The 16,851-nt window shown below is 43.9% G+C and overlaps 1 protein-coding gene across 4 annotated transcripts in view; it reads right to left on the bottom strand.

Annotated features, from left to right (window-relative positions):
* The window catches only part of OSBPL5 (oxysterol binding protein like 5), a 186,438-nt gene that overhangs the window by 25,727 nt on the left and 143,860 nt on the right, over positions 1-16,851 (bottom strand). For all 4 annotated transcript variants that reach the window (XM_040608711.1, XM_040608710.1, XM_040608712.1 and 1 more), the window contains 2 exons: positions 14,944-15,028; positions 4,601-4,772 (listed from right to left, as the gene is read on the bottom strand). In XM_040608711.1, the coding sequence (XP_040464645.1) occupies positions 4,601-4,772; positions 14,944-15,028 (257 nt within the window). The remainder of the gene's footprint in view (positions 1-4,600; positions 4,773-14,943; positions 15,029-16,851) is intronic.

Raw genomic sequence — 16,851 nt, 5'->3', positions numbered from 1 at the left:
CACACACAACCCCCCAGCCGAACCTGGGGAATGTGCTTCCCCCAGACAATGCTTTGTGGGAGAACTGAGTTGAAAGTATGGACTGGACAATAACACGTAAGAAGAATACCAGATGATAACAGCATCCAAGGGAAAGCATGGAAGGTGTAGCAAGCTTCATGCTCAGGGATCCACGCTTTAGAGAATGAGGAGAAAGCCAAAAATTCTCTCTCAAGTAGCCTACAGCATCTCCAGTTGAAAAAGCAGATGCAGTTAGTACGACAGATGGCAAACATGATTAGATGGGCCAGAGGTCAGATGCTGAAAAGTATTCATTAAATGCCCATTTTTTCAAGTGATATTTAGCATGGGCTTCAGTGTTCCCTACAAAACATGTCTTCACACACACGTTGCCTCTTTCATGGCCTACCCCAGCTCTCAGGTGCTGACCTTCTCAGCTCGACCTTCCTCTGAAAATGTCTTACCCAAGTCCTCATGCAAAATTGCTCTTGCATAGAGCAGTAAGAAAAGATTTCCAGCTATTCAAGGAGCTTTAGGGGATATAAACAGGCCCTGGATCGTGGAAGAGTTTTGCTACTTCCCATAGTCCGCCTCCCTCTCAGAGCAAGGTTTCTCTCCTCAGAACATGAGAATGGTCCATCAAGCCTGAAGTCTCTCCATGATCGGCCTTTTCTCAGGCTATTCTGGACACGTTTCAACTTTGATTATAGATTAATGCTGAAAGTTCCCATCCCTTGTTCTCTCTTTTTAAAAAAAGATAATTAGGCACTGCTAGTTAGAGCCAGAATAAATAAAAAACCCCCAAACAACAGAGGAGTCAGAACACAGAACTGGTAGCAGGTTTTCAGAAGATCTCAACTTGCAACTATGCACTGAAATAAGCTCATGATTTTTAACGTGCCAAGCAAGCCACATTCTGACAGTCACAGCTCAGTTTCTGGAGTAGCTCAGTTTCTAGAGTTCTTTTGAAAGTGTTGTCGACAGCTTTCTGTGCCTTTAGAAAAACTTTCTTTTAACTCCATTTATATATGTATGCATATATGTCTATGTGTGTCTGTGTGTGTATATATATAAACTACAAGGTTTTATAATATATCATTTTACTGTAAAATAAACCTAAGATCATAAACCATAGAATCAACACTACACTCCAGCACTAAGAATGTGCTATTAGACGTTACGTGTCCTCACCGTTCTAGTGCTAGGATGTTGCTTCTTTTCTTTAGCTAGCAACCAGCAAGTGTAGTGACTGATAGATAACCAGATCCACTGGAAGTGTAGAGTATAGCACGTACATGAGTTTAAGATAACAAAGGAGAAAAAAGTTGAGGAGAGAGCTGTCTAGAAGAGATTATCCCATGGTTCCTCATTACAGATACTTCCTGGATGGTAGGTCCAGGAAGTTATTAGTTATCAGTTGGTGACCATTTAAATACCTGATTTATTTCTTAATTTTTCAAAGATCTGCTAAATACATGAGTGTTTGTCTGCGGCTGCTTGCTCCCTTACCTAGTGAAAGTTTTCTCAATCGGGTGAAAATGCTTGAAAGAACAGTTCACTATAAGGCTTATGGTTCATGGCTGAGAAGCGGCACTTGTTTCTATTTCACATTTGTAAGAAGAGCAAGTGTTTTTCAGTGTCACCTGTGTCACATTTGGGAAATATCTGAATTTGCAGTGGAGCAAATTACTCTTTTCTTAAGTTTTCTCAGCTCCCCCCCCATTATTTTTTAAGGATTTCAGATTTAGTCCAAGAGGGAATTAAACTCGCAAGAAATCCCACTCAGCTGTGCACTGATTACTCACCAGCCACAAACAAGGCAAGACTTAACACACCCAGAGCCAAGGAGCCACTCTGGGCAACCAAAGGGAAAACAGATGTTCCTCATTCTGAGGAACAAACTTGAGATGTTGAAGTGGAACCAGGTTCTTCTACCCCTCCAAACAGAACTACCACTGAATACCTACGATACGCTAAAAAACAAAAGCCACACTATGAGCTTGAACTAAAATCAATGTAAAGATTTCCCAAGGGCTTCCAATGGGATTTGGACCAGGCTTGAAAAGCTGGGAGGGAATGACTGTGCTGGAAGTCAACACTGGACTTCCACTCTGAACATGAGTAACTTGGCATTTTTCAGAGCTAATTTACTGCCTCAGCATACTGGAGCTCTTACACCAGTGCTTTATTCCCAAGGGGCATTCCTGGAAACTGCAGTCAATGACCTTTTGGTCATTGACAAAAGTCAAAACTTTTGGGGGTTTAATACCACCCTTTCACACAAAGCACAAAAAAGCCTTTGGCTCTTGTCAAACAAGTAAACCAGCCAGATTCTCGGCGTTGCTAGAGATAAGACACGGAATTCACAAGAAATACAACTTCATATTAAAAAGAAGAGTGCCTGGTGCCCTGAAGGCCTCTTAGCTAAAATCACAGATTTACACAGTAGTTTAGCCTTCAATTCACTTGCACAGTTCTCTCCCTCTCATTTTTATATGCAACTGAGGACATGGATTTTAAAATCACTGTATAATTTTGATTCCTTTCCCAGGGAAGGAGCAAAGCAGCCAGCAGACAAATGCAACTTTGGCTCAACGGATGATTTGCCTTTGCCAATTTCCTTGGGGTTTGTTCTCCCTATAATATTCATCATCTCTCTTTTTCTTTTCTTGACAAAGTAGTTTGGCTAATTTGAAGACAGAGTTAAATGTAATTAACTGCCCCTCTGACAACAGCGTGCCAATTTGGTTGGTAAGATTCCCTGTAGGGAAGGCATTTAATTAGAATGATTAAATCCCTATGAGGAAGCCACTGTCAGTGGCAAACCCAAACCCCTTTACTCAGCACACACAGTTTGGTTTTGCATTCTCTCTTGTTTAACTGTTCTTTATTCATCCAGGAACAACAGCAAGCCATCCCCCTGTTCCCACAACCATCAAACTCCCCCGGGCTTGAAGCACTGGGGAAAGTCTGGATATTCATTAAAACCAGCGGCAGGACTCGTAAAGGAGAGTGTATTGTCCAGAAGACCAGATGCTAAACACGCAGCCTGAACCAGACTCCCTAAAAACAGCCTGTCAGAAACATCTGGTTCCAGTTGTGGGTACTCTGAGAACTCTGCCACGTGTGCTGCTGCTGAGCCCCATCATCCAACAGGGGTTTTAGGGCTGAATAACTAAGAGGTGAAACAGAGGCATCGTTTAAGTGTCATTTAGCATCACAGTTTGAAGAACACTTTAATACAGTTTTAACTACACTTCCTTACAGTAGCCGTGAGTCTGCCTGAATGTTCTCAGTGCCACAGGCTCCATTTTAATATTGGACTTCTGTACACGTATATCCATTAGCTGAAAAACAAGTCCACTGCACTCCTGGATTCATTATCACAGCGAGCACAGTCCTAAGAGACTCTCTCTTAGGCAGAAAGAAATAAGAAAGTAAAGTGTAATCGAAAAAGCCCAAGAACAACAGAAGTATTTGCACAAGTACTAGGGCACATGCCCTGGTAACACATCAGATTTCCTTCTCTTTTCCCATTACTCTTCATTAAAGCTTTTCCTCAAACTCTGTCTACAAACTCAGGACGGGAGAACACATGCTGGGAGTACCAGTGGCTTTCAGAGCAAAGGGCAGACTAAAATGGAACCAGAGATACCTCGACACCCTGAAGAGGACTCAGATCTCCGCTGTCGTTATAACAGAGCCTAAGAAAACCACTTAAAGGTGAGGTTCCACTGTGCAAGGCATCATCTTTGCAGATCGCAAGAACTGATACCCTAAAAACTGTGTAAACAACAGTGCATTTCTGTGAGGCCCAAGAGTCAAATTTGTATCGGCAGAACCAGAAATAGACACTACATCTCCCAGGTCCCGCTCCAAGGGCCAAGTGTCTATACCAAAGGGATTTCTGAAGTTGCCTGTTTAGCTATAAGCAATAGGTAAGGCCTAGGTTTTTTTAATGCTTTGATGTGAGCTGTTCCACAATGCTGCAGCAATACCAGAAATATGAATAGAAAGAAGGCTGTGGGGACTTTTTTCCCCCTGTATGTAAAATCTTATCTGGTGCATCAAAGAAGAAATTGGAAACCACTCAAAACCCCTGTAGAGAAAGAAAGTAATTATAAAACTAAGGATGCAGTGTGTGCACTCTGCTGACTATGACACAGTATTATTAGAAAACATTATTAAAAAATAGATCAGACTTGAAGCCATATGTGCTAGTCGACAGACAGACATTGTTAATGGCTGCATCTGTGTAACTACAGGGCTGCTCCAGCAGCTCGATTCTGCAAGCTTTACCCAGGCAAGCCATTTTTCACACCAGCACCTCTGGGCAGCGTTTTGGCCCAAGCAGGGGACAGAAGAAAGTTGTTTATGTACACACAAACACAGCTGAGGTTCCCCCCGGTCTGTGGTGGCAATAAACCTCACGTGCACCAAGCCCACACATTAGTGACAGATGCAGCAGGAGAACACAGAGGCTGTTTTTTTAAACAGGTTTCCTTACTGGACTCTGGCTAGATTATGCTGAAGCTCAAAGAATGACCAAGTGTGAGCCATGCAACACCACTCTGTGCATTAAACAATAGCTCCATCTTACTGGAAGAACTCGTGGTCTGAGATAGTGCTTGTGTGCAAGAGGTGGCTGAGCCCGGCATGTGCAGAATCGCTCGAGCCGTTCATTTCTCCATCCTTTCCCTGCTTGGAGGCACTGAGCCGGAAGAGGCTGGAGCAACGCAAGGCAAGTTCCAAAGCATCCAGCCAGCATCGGCCTGTGAAAACAAAATCAATTATTTAAGCACAGGAGAGTAAATAAGACAATTCATGCACTGCTTCTCAAAAGCTTCTGGCCTGGGAGTAAAGCTCATTATAATTCAGGAAATGACTGTGTAAAATAATCTATTTCTCATATATAATACCTAGGTCATCTTGCCAGAAATGGCATGCTTTCGTGGCTGCACGAGTGATATACTTCCGCGCGGGTAATACAGCGGGAAGCTCACCCCAGCTCCCCCTTCCCTAACAGCATCTCTAACTCTCATCTCCCACAACCTGTTCACATCCCCTTTTGCCCCCTTCTGATTTTGTTCAACATGCAGGAAACACGTACAAGTACTGCGGTGCTTTCCAACCACCTAGCAGCTTACCTCTGCAAGGAATACATCCCAAAGCCACGTTCAGCATTTGGCGTTTCCACCACACACACACGCTACCCAACAGGAGGGAGATACGGAGGCACCGCACTAACAGGAGAGGCCCCTGCCTTAGCATGGGATCGCTGAACTACAAGCTGGCTCAGGGGTCCCACACAGCGCGTAGGGCTGCAATAACAATCGCTCCAAACAAGAGTCAGGATGATCAATACTTGCCAGAGTGATTAAGACTAGAGGGAGCTGCTTGTCGGGCTGATTATTTTTCCTCTTTCTATGTATATTTTTCCCTTTTCTCCATTCCTTCTCCCTGCTTCACCCATCAGATAATCTGGATGGAATCTCAGTTTTTCTTATCTTGCCACAAAAAAATCTTTACCTGAAGGGTCTGCTTTGCAAATCCCAGAAGCTATAAGCATGGCACAGAGGAAAGACAAACTGCAGTTCCTATGCACAGCCTCACCGGATTTCTTTAAGGCCTCTGTAAGTCCCACAGGCAGGTAGCAAATAAAAAGCATGGGGAACCAAAACGACCCTTGGCCCTTTTTGCAATGATCCATACAAGACTACAAAGCTGTGTGTTAGTGTTAAAGCCTAACCACTGCAATGCTGGAGTCACTGTATTGGAAGCACCTGAAAATAGTCTGCTTCTGTAGAGCAGTCATTAATGAGGCCAAGACACCTGCAAATTGGCTGAACATTCAAGAATTGAAGTATCATGGGAGTTATCCTCTAATTTCAAGCATGTAAAACACAGCTCTTCATTACACTCCTCAGAATATATTTTGCAATAATTAGAAGTGTGCTTGAGAGGCAGTGAAGAAAACAAAAGATTTTGCTCTGGCAATGGCAAGTGCTACAAACAGGTTTTCCCTGGACCACTTTCATTCCTAGGTCCCATTCGGGAAATCTGTCCGTTACATCCAATTCTATCACACACTTAGCATCAAGCACATGCATAAATCTCACGGGGATCCTGCTGTTCTCTTGGGACAGAATTCCCATCAACTTCGATATGACCAAAATTTGGCTCTGTAAGATGATCAATGAGAGTTAAAAAAAAAAATCCAGATCATATGTACATAAAGAAATGTTTATAAATTTGAGTAGCTTTCAGTGCTTGCTTTGATACAAAGCTGCAAGCAGTAAAACAGAGAGAGAAAAAATTCCAGAGCTTTGAAGAATTGCACTTGAACACTGAGCCACAAACACCACAGAGCCCAGTCATTTACTCTAATTTCATCCCGTAAATTTGTTCAGCGCCAGCTTATGGTTTAACAATAAAACCCACACATAATGGTTAATAGAAGATTAGGAAGGTTGAAGCCTGTTGGAATTGATTTCACCTATTTTGTTATTTAGGAAATATTCTTGCATTAAGGCTTTACACGCGGAGATTTATTCCCCTCTCCCCATGTGGAGGATTTGCATGGATAACCTGTTAGAGTTGGTGGCTGCACTAAGCACAAATCCGCTTCCTCCTACGTATCCCTTCTCCCCCAAAATCCACCAAGATGGAAACCTGCTTCAGGCTGTTCCACACAAGGGAGCACACCCCTGCTGAGGCTCGCCTCCTCCGGCTCTCTCTTTACCTTTGCTTGTCTATTCCAGTTCTGCAGAGGGAGGACTGCAGGATCTGACATCTGGAAACGCTGCGTATGTCAAGGTATTTTTATGTTCAGTGGGCTTGTAGGATCAGGTGCTTTGATAGGCAGCTCGACTTGCAGCAGCAGGAGCACTCTGGAGCAGGAAGGGAGGTCAGCTCCTCAGCGTCCTCAGCACTCGTGTTGTGTGAAAGACATTTTCTTACGACGGTTACAGCAATTCACTGGCTATGTTTACACTTTCTAACAAGGGAGACAAGGGTGACCCCAAAGTCTCCCTCAGCCGTCTCCCTTACTGTGCCCCTGCAGTCCACCCCTCCCTGGTGCCGGCAGCTCTCCCCTCCCAGCACTCCCCCAGCACTCACTGGCACTGACATGGGCTTACAGGCTTGGTCAAACCCTTGGGGTCCACCACATCACCAGAGGAAATTTCTGCGTAACATATCTAGGCTTTTTGTCTTTTTATATAACTCACTGGAAGGCGTTCAGAGTAACTTGAATCTTTTTTGAAACCTTATTCAAGAAGTCTAAATTAAAAAAAAATAAAATTAAATATTACTTTTATGTATTCCAAGGCAGAGGCATAAAACTCGCTGTACGTTAGTAGTCAGCACTCCTTCTCTCCCACAGAACACAGAAATGGCATCAGTGTTTTCATTTCTAACAGAAACCGAATTCAAGGGATGCACAGCATCCCCAAGCTAAGAAATGGGCCTTCAGCCATCAGGTGGTGCTGTGAATCCGAACAAGTGCGTGCCACAAGACCAGACATAAAGCATGGGATTTCCTCTGGGAATGACAAGGTTACATTCTGTCCAGGTCAATGGCGTGTTAATTGCAGCATAACACCGTAAAATTATACCCTCTCAATTTCAGGGATTGCACACAAGATAAACCTGTTTCCTTCCTAAAGGCCTCCACAAAATGTTTTTACATTTGAGTGATCTTGCTATTGAGTGATATTCTTTATCGTGAAAATGATACAAAAATGCTAGAATTTGGATTACTTAATTGCTTACTTGACAAGTCTACTCACTCCCTCAGGAACTGCAGAAGGGGAAAAAAGTGTGTGGTCACATAATTAAAGGCTGTCACCTATAGTCAAGGTAGTCTGCATGCAGGCTTCATGGCTACCTTAATTCTCACATTTTCTAATTTTGTGTGGTTGACTGAAGCCAGGGGTTTTTGTATGCAAGGTAATTAGATCAGAGAAGGATGCGAAATGTGGGTTCCTTCAGAGAGGCATGGCAGCCTGGCGTGACGCATATAAAGGCAGCAAAAAAGAGCTGTGAAGGAGGTACAACGGTATTCTTTTAGAAGGTTTGAGGTTTTTCAAGCTGCAATGTAAAATACCGCAATCAATTATCCGTTATAATTTTCCACGAATTGTAGCTTAAAACAAGCACATGTTTAAATTCTGAAGGAAAACCCAAGAGCATATTGTCAGCTTATGGAAGAATCTCTCCATATGCTTTTAGGCTCTTCTTGTATCAAATGATCTATTACTCTGTTGACCACAATGATCACTTCTGGACAATTTCTGCAGAGATCACGCTGTCTCTAAACCACCTGCATTACCTGTGGGAGAGCTGGATAGAGAATGTCTGAAGAGAGATGTATGAGAGGAGGATGGAGAATGTCTGATCTGGCAGGAGATGAGAGAACAGCTGCGTATTGTGAAGGAAAGTAAGAAAGATAAACAAGGTTTTATCTAGTAGTCAAAAGGTGTTTGCGTGCTTGTAGTGATACATGGCTATGTAACTGCATGAACGGTTTCTGCCCTGAGCCTGGCGGTACATACAGCTGGAATTTGTATCCGGGCTCAGAAGTATAAATATAAATATGAGCTTCTCTGTACAATAAAGTGTCTCTGGTTGCACCACAACCTGAGTCCATGCCTTCGTATGCCACAATTACCCCCTTCTGCTTGGGAGCTGTGAACTAAATGTTCCTTTTCAAATGTTATTTCTGAGTTTGACCCTTTCTTCATTGTATTTAGTATCTTGTCACTGACTTCCAAGGGACAGCCCACAGAGTAAGCTCTGGCTCTTACCTGGGCTGTTGAGGGAGGATGAAAGATGGAGAGAGTAAAATAGTCCTTCTCTGGAGACATTCAAAACCCGCCTTTTATCCAAGCCAACAGAATTCTCACTGAGGATAGTAACAGAGAGAAGTGACACCCCACCCCAGAAGGTCCCCAACTCAGATGTGAAGTCAAGTCCAGCTAGGTCGCTCGTACTGGCAGCTGACACAAGGAGGAGGTTTCACATCACCCATCTTTTGGCACCTGAACTGGCCAGGTGGGTGTGTTGCCCAGCCACCTTTGGCTCTCCCCAGCAACAGTGAGGAAAGAGTGAGACTCTTGGACAAAGCTGCTCCTGAAGCACCAAAAGCAGATGTCCTACCAGAGTGCTAGTGCTAGCACTAGCTCTCTTTTGTAGCAGCAGCCTCTCCTCTTGCACTGATCATTGGTTTCAATATCCATTCCCTACATCACTTTAACAAATGATGATCACAGCATTTGGCATGTCACAGATGGCCTGGGAAAGTGGGATGTCAGCAGAACACATCTGCACATCATTCAGCTTCGCTTAAGTAAAAATAAAAGAAAAAAAAAAAAGAAAAAGAAATGGAGGTGTCTTCCCTCAGTAGGCCTGTAACCCTTTTCTTCTGTTTTATGTGTTTACAATAAAATGACAACAGTCATCAGCAACAATCTGAAAAAGTAAACTCTTTGAAAAGTCAGTTAAACACAGCTGGGTTCCAAAGTTCCTTCCCTCTTCAAAGGTTTGGGAAAGAAAAAGCTACTAAAGGATGTGTGTTGTCTCAATTTCGTAAAAACAAAGCCAAACATGCATCCCACGCTTTTTGAAACCTTCTGTATGCTTTCTCCAGGTCTTCTGACTCAGCAGGCTGGAAAAGCACCTTGTGGTCCTTTGAGACAACTCCTGCAGTACAGCTGTGCAAATGGGAATCACTATGGGTCCCTGTAGGATGCTTCCTGGGTCTGCACGTACTGCTGGCACCATGTGGAAACCTGGAGGCTGCAAGGCTGAACAGGAGCAGGCATGCACTCACATCAACTTTTTTTTTTCACAGAACTACTAAAACCAAGTGATGAAAACCACTTCTCCTCCCCCTTGGCAAAAAAAAACCCCAAACAACTGAAGATTGCCTATGCTGCTAACCTAGGTTCAGTTCAAGGAATAACTTGAGACCGTCATAGTCTTCAGATCCAAATTACAACAGTATCACACAGAATTGTATTTGCATTGAACAACAGTATTGAAAACATCCAAGCTATTCAGCTTTGAAATTCTTTACCCACCTAGGACAGCTCATAATTTGATGTGCCAAGTCTATCTGCCACATCTTGCAACAGCTGATCCTAGAGGAGCAGCCAGTGTTCTCTCAGGACTCACCAATAACAAAAATCTGCTCAAGATGGAATCACATTGTTGCACACCAAAATCTCAGTCTGGGACTATACTTTTTTTCCATTGCATTCCTGTAGCTACAGAAGGTCTGGAATGAATCTCTTGTCAATTAAGACTTCAAAAGCCTCATACCTAGTAACCATACATTCCTCCAGACAGGCATCACTAAGGGAATATTATTCTTCTTGAATTATTAAAGTCATCCAGCTTTTGGCCTCGTGCCTCACACTTGCAAGATAGATGCTTTTAAAAATCAACCTGAAGTAGACTGTCACCTGGAAACGATGAATTCTTGCTCAAGTGCACACAAATCACGAATGATGAAGAAGAGGCTGATTTGGTTCCGTCAGTGAACGTGAAGGTCATCATATTCAGCTGACTGCTTATTTTGATGTACAATGCATAATTTTTTACAATTTGGCTGTCAGGATGCAAGGATGCAATCTCTCAGTTAGCTGCAGCTACAGTTTATGCACTGAGCTAAACGAAGTCTGGTTGCAAATGCCTGGATTTTAAACTGCTGTGAAAGGTCTAAGAAATATGAAGGGCAGACATAAAGCTAAGAAGGTAAATTCTATTTTTCCCAGTACTGCCAGGATCCATTGATATATTTCATTGTGAACTTGGTATCAAATTGCAATCTTCCTCCTGGTTCACTGCTTCTGTGTGCGACCCTTATTTCAGTAATCTAATTTCCTCCCTAGGTCAGGGCATCAATTCTGGGGGAAGGGCCAGTGCCTAACAATGAAATAACAACATTGTAAGCCAGGCCGTCAGGATTTCCACACAACTCCATCCACATCAGGCAACAGAGACTACCCAAAGCACGCCTGGAGGAGAGGACAGACACAGGGAACAAAATGTAAGTGTGGTTTAGAGTTCCACTGTTAAGCCTTTACCACTTGGTAATCTGCCACTTCGAATTGCTCTAGCAACCCCTTCGGTGGCACTGCCCGTGGCAAGGTGGAGATCCGCACTACGAGATTTAAGCAGGCGACTCAAAATGCTTAGGAGGTCTGGAGCACTGGTTTGGAAATCCCAGGGGCAGCTCTGGAACGGTCCAGTCGGGAAGCTTGGGACAGGCTTAAACTACTAATTCTAAGCCACGAATCAGCACAAACCCGAAATGCATATACAGTCACTGGTTTGGAAAAAGCAATTTTCTTTTCCGAAACTGCCAAGAAAGAAAGACCCTGTGCCTGTACATGTTGAGCCTGTAGGCTGACGTGACCTTCCACGTGTCTTTAAAACACATCATAAAGCAGACTGCTACTGTGGTCTCCGAGTGTGAAATCTCCTGTAGCTTGGCAGCGGTTCTGCAGGCTGTCCAGAAGTCAGGACCTTAAATCCTGCCAACAGTCTGTCACAGATGGTACAGCAGAGGGGGAGAAAGACATTCTGAAATGTTGAGAGAAGAAGTAGGACATGGAGCTGCTGATCATGATATAGCTGCCCGGATAGCAGAACTGTACATCTAACATACGCTGCAACTCAATATTCCCAGTAAGTCAGAGGCCTCTATGAATTAATGTCAAATTTACCAAATGCTCTGTGGTTCGTTTTCCACTAACACGGGAAGAAGATGGTCAGGACACCTCCTCAGAGCTGCTGTAGATTCACACCATATTGCATCTACGGAGGAGATGTGAACATACTACAAATATACGCTAACATTATGCTAGGGAAGAGATTCCACCTGCCCCAGTTGTGTCAGCGAGCTTAGGCTCATTCTGCCTTCAGCTCCTGCCTCTCTTCACCAGAACTGCATCCTCTATGTTTGTTCAGTGCGCTAAAGAAACCAAACAAACTCGGGTACACCTTCTTGGAGACACCTCTTTACAACAGGTAAAGCTATGTAACAGTCTACAGCCATTTCAGTAGTGTCTTCTGAGCTTAAAATCAAATTGTATTAATTGCAAAGTACAAGCCTTAATTTGCTGCAGTTTATACAGATTTCTTTAAATGTAACAGTTTCTATTCCTTGTGTCCTTGGCTGCATGTGTTTTATACCACCTACTGACGCTAATAATGTTCCTAAGTCACTCACCTCTGAGTGTGACACCATGTGTTTGGCCGTTTGTCAGCCTGTCTACACCGCTCAGTGGAGCAGATACCCCCAAAACTGCCCCCACAAAGGCTGACGAACCAAAGCAGCATGGCACAGTGGCGATGCCAGGACAGCTCCGGTGTTTGGGAGGGAGGCTGTCCTGAGTGTATCAGCTGGTACAGGCTCCTGCCTGCCGACTCGCATCCCTCCCTTCCTGCACAAGGTACAGCCACTTCTCACAGCTCACTGACCTCAGAAGTCAAATACTCTCATTCAGCTGAAAATTACACCACTTTTCATGCTAGCATTTCTGGTGCAGTACTGTATCACGTTTTTTTGTGAAGCCCACTGCTAAATGGACACATCCCAAAGCTTCACTTCATGCTGGCTTCCACGTCACCTCCTCAGACTGTGAGGATCTACCAGGCATAATGTGAGTGCTCCAAACCTGTGCAGGTGGCTCCAGGGCGTCACTAGTGCTATTCAAGAGCACATATTATTTCACCCTTAATCAAAGACCTAGTTATTTTCTACATACGTGTTTATGACATTTGATTGACAGGTATCACAGTTCCTCCTCCTTCCCTTGATCACATTAGCTTTCCATCTAACCTGAAGACCCTACTATAGAGAACCAGCACAGTACAGGAAAATCATACTAAATCCTAAACTAACTCTACTTCGATCTGTCTGGCCTCTGCATGCTCTCCAAGAATCTTGGCCAATATCTTGGCTTTAAAATATGTTTCAGTAACTCACTATTTTAAGCTTTTATGACACCAGAGACATGTAATAATTCACTGGGCACAAAGCTTCCCGCAGGCATTTAAATATTGAAAATTCTCACGTCCCAGATACGGTCCCTTTTGTGCTTTTTCAGCAGGCGTTGTGTGACCCAGAGAGAGAGATTACACTAGAAAAGTCTTACCTCTGATGATGTCTTGGGAGCTATTGCTAGCTTGGGAGCCTTTATGGGCAAGGTTACTTAGAACAAATCTAAAACTATTCTACTCAACCTAACCTATGGCAGTCGTTGTAAAAGAGAAAGTGGAAGTTCAGCCACAGCTCTCTTTACCAGGCTGGCTTTAAGGTTTGATCATTAGGGCTCCACCAGAATGAAAGTTTTCATTTAGAAGGTAGCTGAAATGCCAGGGAAAAAAAAGTACTTTATGAGACAGCAGTTTCTCTTGAGTATATACAACGACCACATTGGTCCCTTTGCACACTTTCTAATTAAGTTAATGGAAAGACAAGTTACATGGGTCTCTAAAAAAAATAATAATTTGGAACATACGGATTGACAGACAGTAGTTGAAGCTATTTGGTGCCTAAGAACTCTGTGGGACTGTTTCATATATCTATTCTGTGGGATATCTGTATATTCAGGATTTGAAATGCCTGTAACTTAGCAGCTCTACCCCAACAGCACTTTTTATCTCCAAGAGACTATTGTATCAAACTATCCTTTTCTAGACAGGTGGTAATCAGAGCCGGCTTGGAATCCTGTATTTCATTACACAAATAAGCTGTAATGTTCCATAAGCTATGAAAGCATAACATTGAAAGAAACAGACGTGCTTCTACGGCTCTACAAGTTCCACTTATCTTCGTATCATTTCACTACACTGGCACCTGCAAGCAGCTTTGAGTGTCCAAATGGCATCTCTCCCTATCAACAGCCCTCTTTGCACAGAACTAGGAAGAAAAGCACACCCAGCCTGTAACGAAAGAAGGTTTCCTCCTACTCCGAGTGCCATGTCAAATGTGCACTTGGCATTGTCCCATTCCCAGCCTTTAGGAGAATCTAAAACTTAACCTCTGGATCAGGACACCGCTTTCAAAGCCCACTGTGCTCCTTGAAAAAAATCCTTGTGTCCTTGAAAGTTACTCTAGATGAGACCCAAAGGAGCACATGGGCTACATGAACACCCTTGGTGAGGTAGGTGAAAAATATCCATAAAATGAACAGCCTGGGTTAATTCACTACGGAAAAAAAAAAAAAAAAATTACACCGAAGGTCAAATGGAATGAGTTTTAATCTTCTTATCTACTTATAAATCACTGATTTTTTAGGTCCACTAAAGTAATTTGTGGAGATTTTCACATAGCAAGCTGGCATGCCTGTTATGTATTGACCTAAATTTACCTTCCATAATTTTGTGAATTCCCAGAATGGTATTTTACATGTGGAGTCACCAGCATCTGGGCCTGCTACACTGTAAACCATGGTACAGCAAGTTGACAGGAAAATTCTGGTGGTTGAGAGAGATCTATCAGCGGTTCTTCAGTATTACTGTATTATTTTCCTCCAACAGATCGCTACCTAGCATAAGCCATAGGCAGAAAACCCACTGAAGTCTCTGCTGAACTGAGGAAACAGTTAAGCCCTTCTCTCATCCCAATTTTGGGATCAACTCCGTTCATCCTTTAGTATACTATATACATACTGACTTAAGTGTTTTTTCCCCAGCTACAAGCCCAAGTCTTTCTTGCACACACGTGGCCAGAAAGGTGGCCGTTCACCGAGGAACGCGAACTGTGCCTGTAGTATGCCTGACCTATTCCGACCATTGCTAATGAACGGCATCTCAAGCTGGGTGAGCAGCCACTTTTTCCTTCACGTGCCTTTTTGTTTGCATCAACCTATTTTCTTAACTAGCACAGGGCATGCAATCCGGAGAAGGCAAACAAAGACCAAAACTTACCATCCGATTCAGAGGCTGCTCTGAAAATCAGGTAGCTGCTGGGAAGAGGCTGAGTGATCGAACCAACATTTTCTCCCTTTGGGCCCTGGAAATGCACCCAGACAAAAAGATGTAAGGCACAGAAGATGCAACGGCCTGTTCAGCGTCGTTCTACCCTTCCTGGGCAGAGTGTGTATGTTTGTGATAGGAGAGAAGGAAGGAGCAGATGGAGTAATTTATAGACTCATCAGTAATCATGATATTGCTGCTGCAACTCCAAAGCAGTAATGAACTCTGACGTAAATGGGGCTTGGTCTAACCAATGCTCAGTCCAAAACCTACTCTGTTTATTCAGATCTTCAGGAATGGAAGAATCTCATTTCTGTTGCTTGGGACAAAAACAGTCAAATATTTTCTACTGGCCATCTTTGTGCAACACCTGAACAGAATGTTCCACACAACACGCACTGAGTCTGTCTGCAGCCTGGCAGCGTGGCAGAACCCACACCTTGCGCTGTGAGTGCCTCTAGCAGAGAGGCAATGACAGCTTTTCTGGAAGGAAACAAAGGGGAAACTCCATCCTGCAAACCTGTCTGTGGGAAAGGAGGAGACAGGGAAAACCACAGACTCAGGACCAAATGTCTCCCAGCATGGACACACGCTGCTGGGATGCAGCCCCCTTCACCTGTACGTCCAGACCCTTTGAGAACATTACGTTGTGGTGCCTGGGGTAACGGCCCCTTCAGGCTTTAACAAAAGTAGGCTTTGCTTGTTTATGTTGCCTTTGGTTTAAGAGCTGTAGCAAAAAAAGATTACAGTGTCTGGTAAACATCCTGCCACAATCCGTTCAGCATAACCCTCCAGAAATGGCTGCCAGGGAGGCAGAGTCCATCTTGCATTAGGCACTGCTTTGAGCAGAACCACAGGCTCCCACCTCGATCTCCTCCCTGGTTTTCCCTCTTTCGAGCTCCAGAAGCTGCTAAAAAATGCAGTTCCTGTGCCCAGTGAGCAGAGCTTCATACTCCCATTGCATGGACTTCATGCCACAACCTGGCTGAAATAAATAGGAGTCACTCCTCCTCCATTGCATTTCCAAAGTGACCCAGCCTCCTTCAGCTCCTCCTCTTCCTCACTTTGTAACAAACATGAGAGCAGATCCTTTCTCAAATATGCAGACATCATGACAGAAATAAATGCAGAGCAGAAAATGTCACCAATACTCACAGAACCACTATGCCAACTGCAGGGTGGAACTGGGAGTCTGCTCAAATAAATATTTCCCCGAGTTTCTTGAGAATAGCACACAATGCCGAAAATCTGTAGACGTATTTTTGCAGTTTGAGTATGCCTCTCCTCCCTTACACGGGCCTTTGCAGCATTCCATTCCGCTCCCTGCAAGAAGGCCTCCTCCCTAGCGTTAGCTGGTGAGCAAGTAAACTGCTACCGAAAACTGCTCTGGTATGCAAGTGTCTGGTAGTTAAATGGTGGTTTCATCTGGATTTTTGTTTCGGAGTTCCACCCAGAAAACCAAAGAGTTTGGTTTGAATGGAAAGAACAGAAGAGTGCAAGCATAGGACAAGCACCAAATCGTCTCTGAGTGTATGCCACAAAGACGCAGTGCTGAGAAGACAACAGTCTCCAGCCTGGCTTCTGCTCTTCACATCTGCAGGGTTCTGCTGCTGCCAGGAGAAACCGGGATCCTTGTTACTCACTTCTTTTTCCCTTCCCCTCTCCCACAAGAGGTTCACAAAATTAAGACTGTTTAAAGGCTTAATAGCGAGGACTGGCAAAGTTGAGATTTGATTAGTAAACCAGAACAGAGCAGCTTAAGACATTACTAGTGACATTAACGCAATCAGGCGTCGTTCCCAATGGCATTTTCCCTTTCGGTAGCTGGCAGCTGAGCAGGGTGTTTGAGAGCTGTTGGCC

The sequence above is a fragment of the Falco naumanni genome, chromosome 10, assembly GCF_017639655.2.
Source record: "Falco naumanni isolate bFalNau1 chromosome 10, bFalNau1.pat, whole genome shotgun sequence".
Classification (NCBI taxonomy): Eukaryota; Metazoa; Chordata; class Aves; order Falconiformes; family Falconidae; genus Falco; species Falco naumanni.
This window is presented reverse-complemented; position numbering and strand designations above follow the sequence as displayed.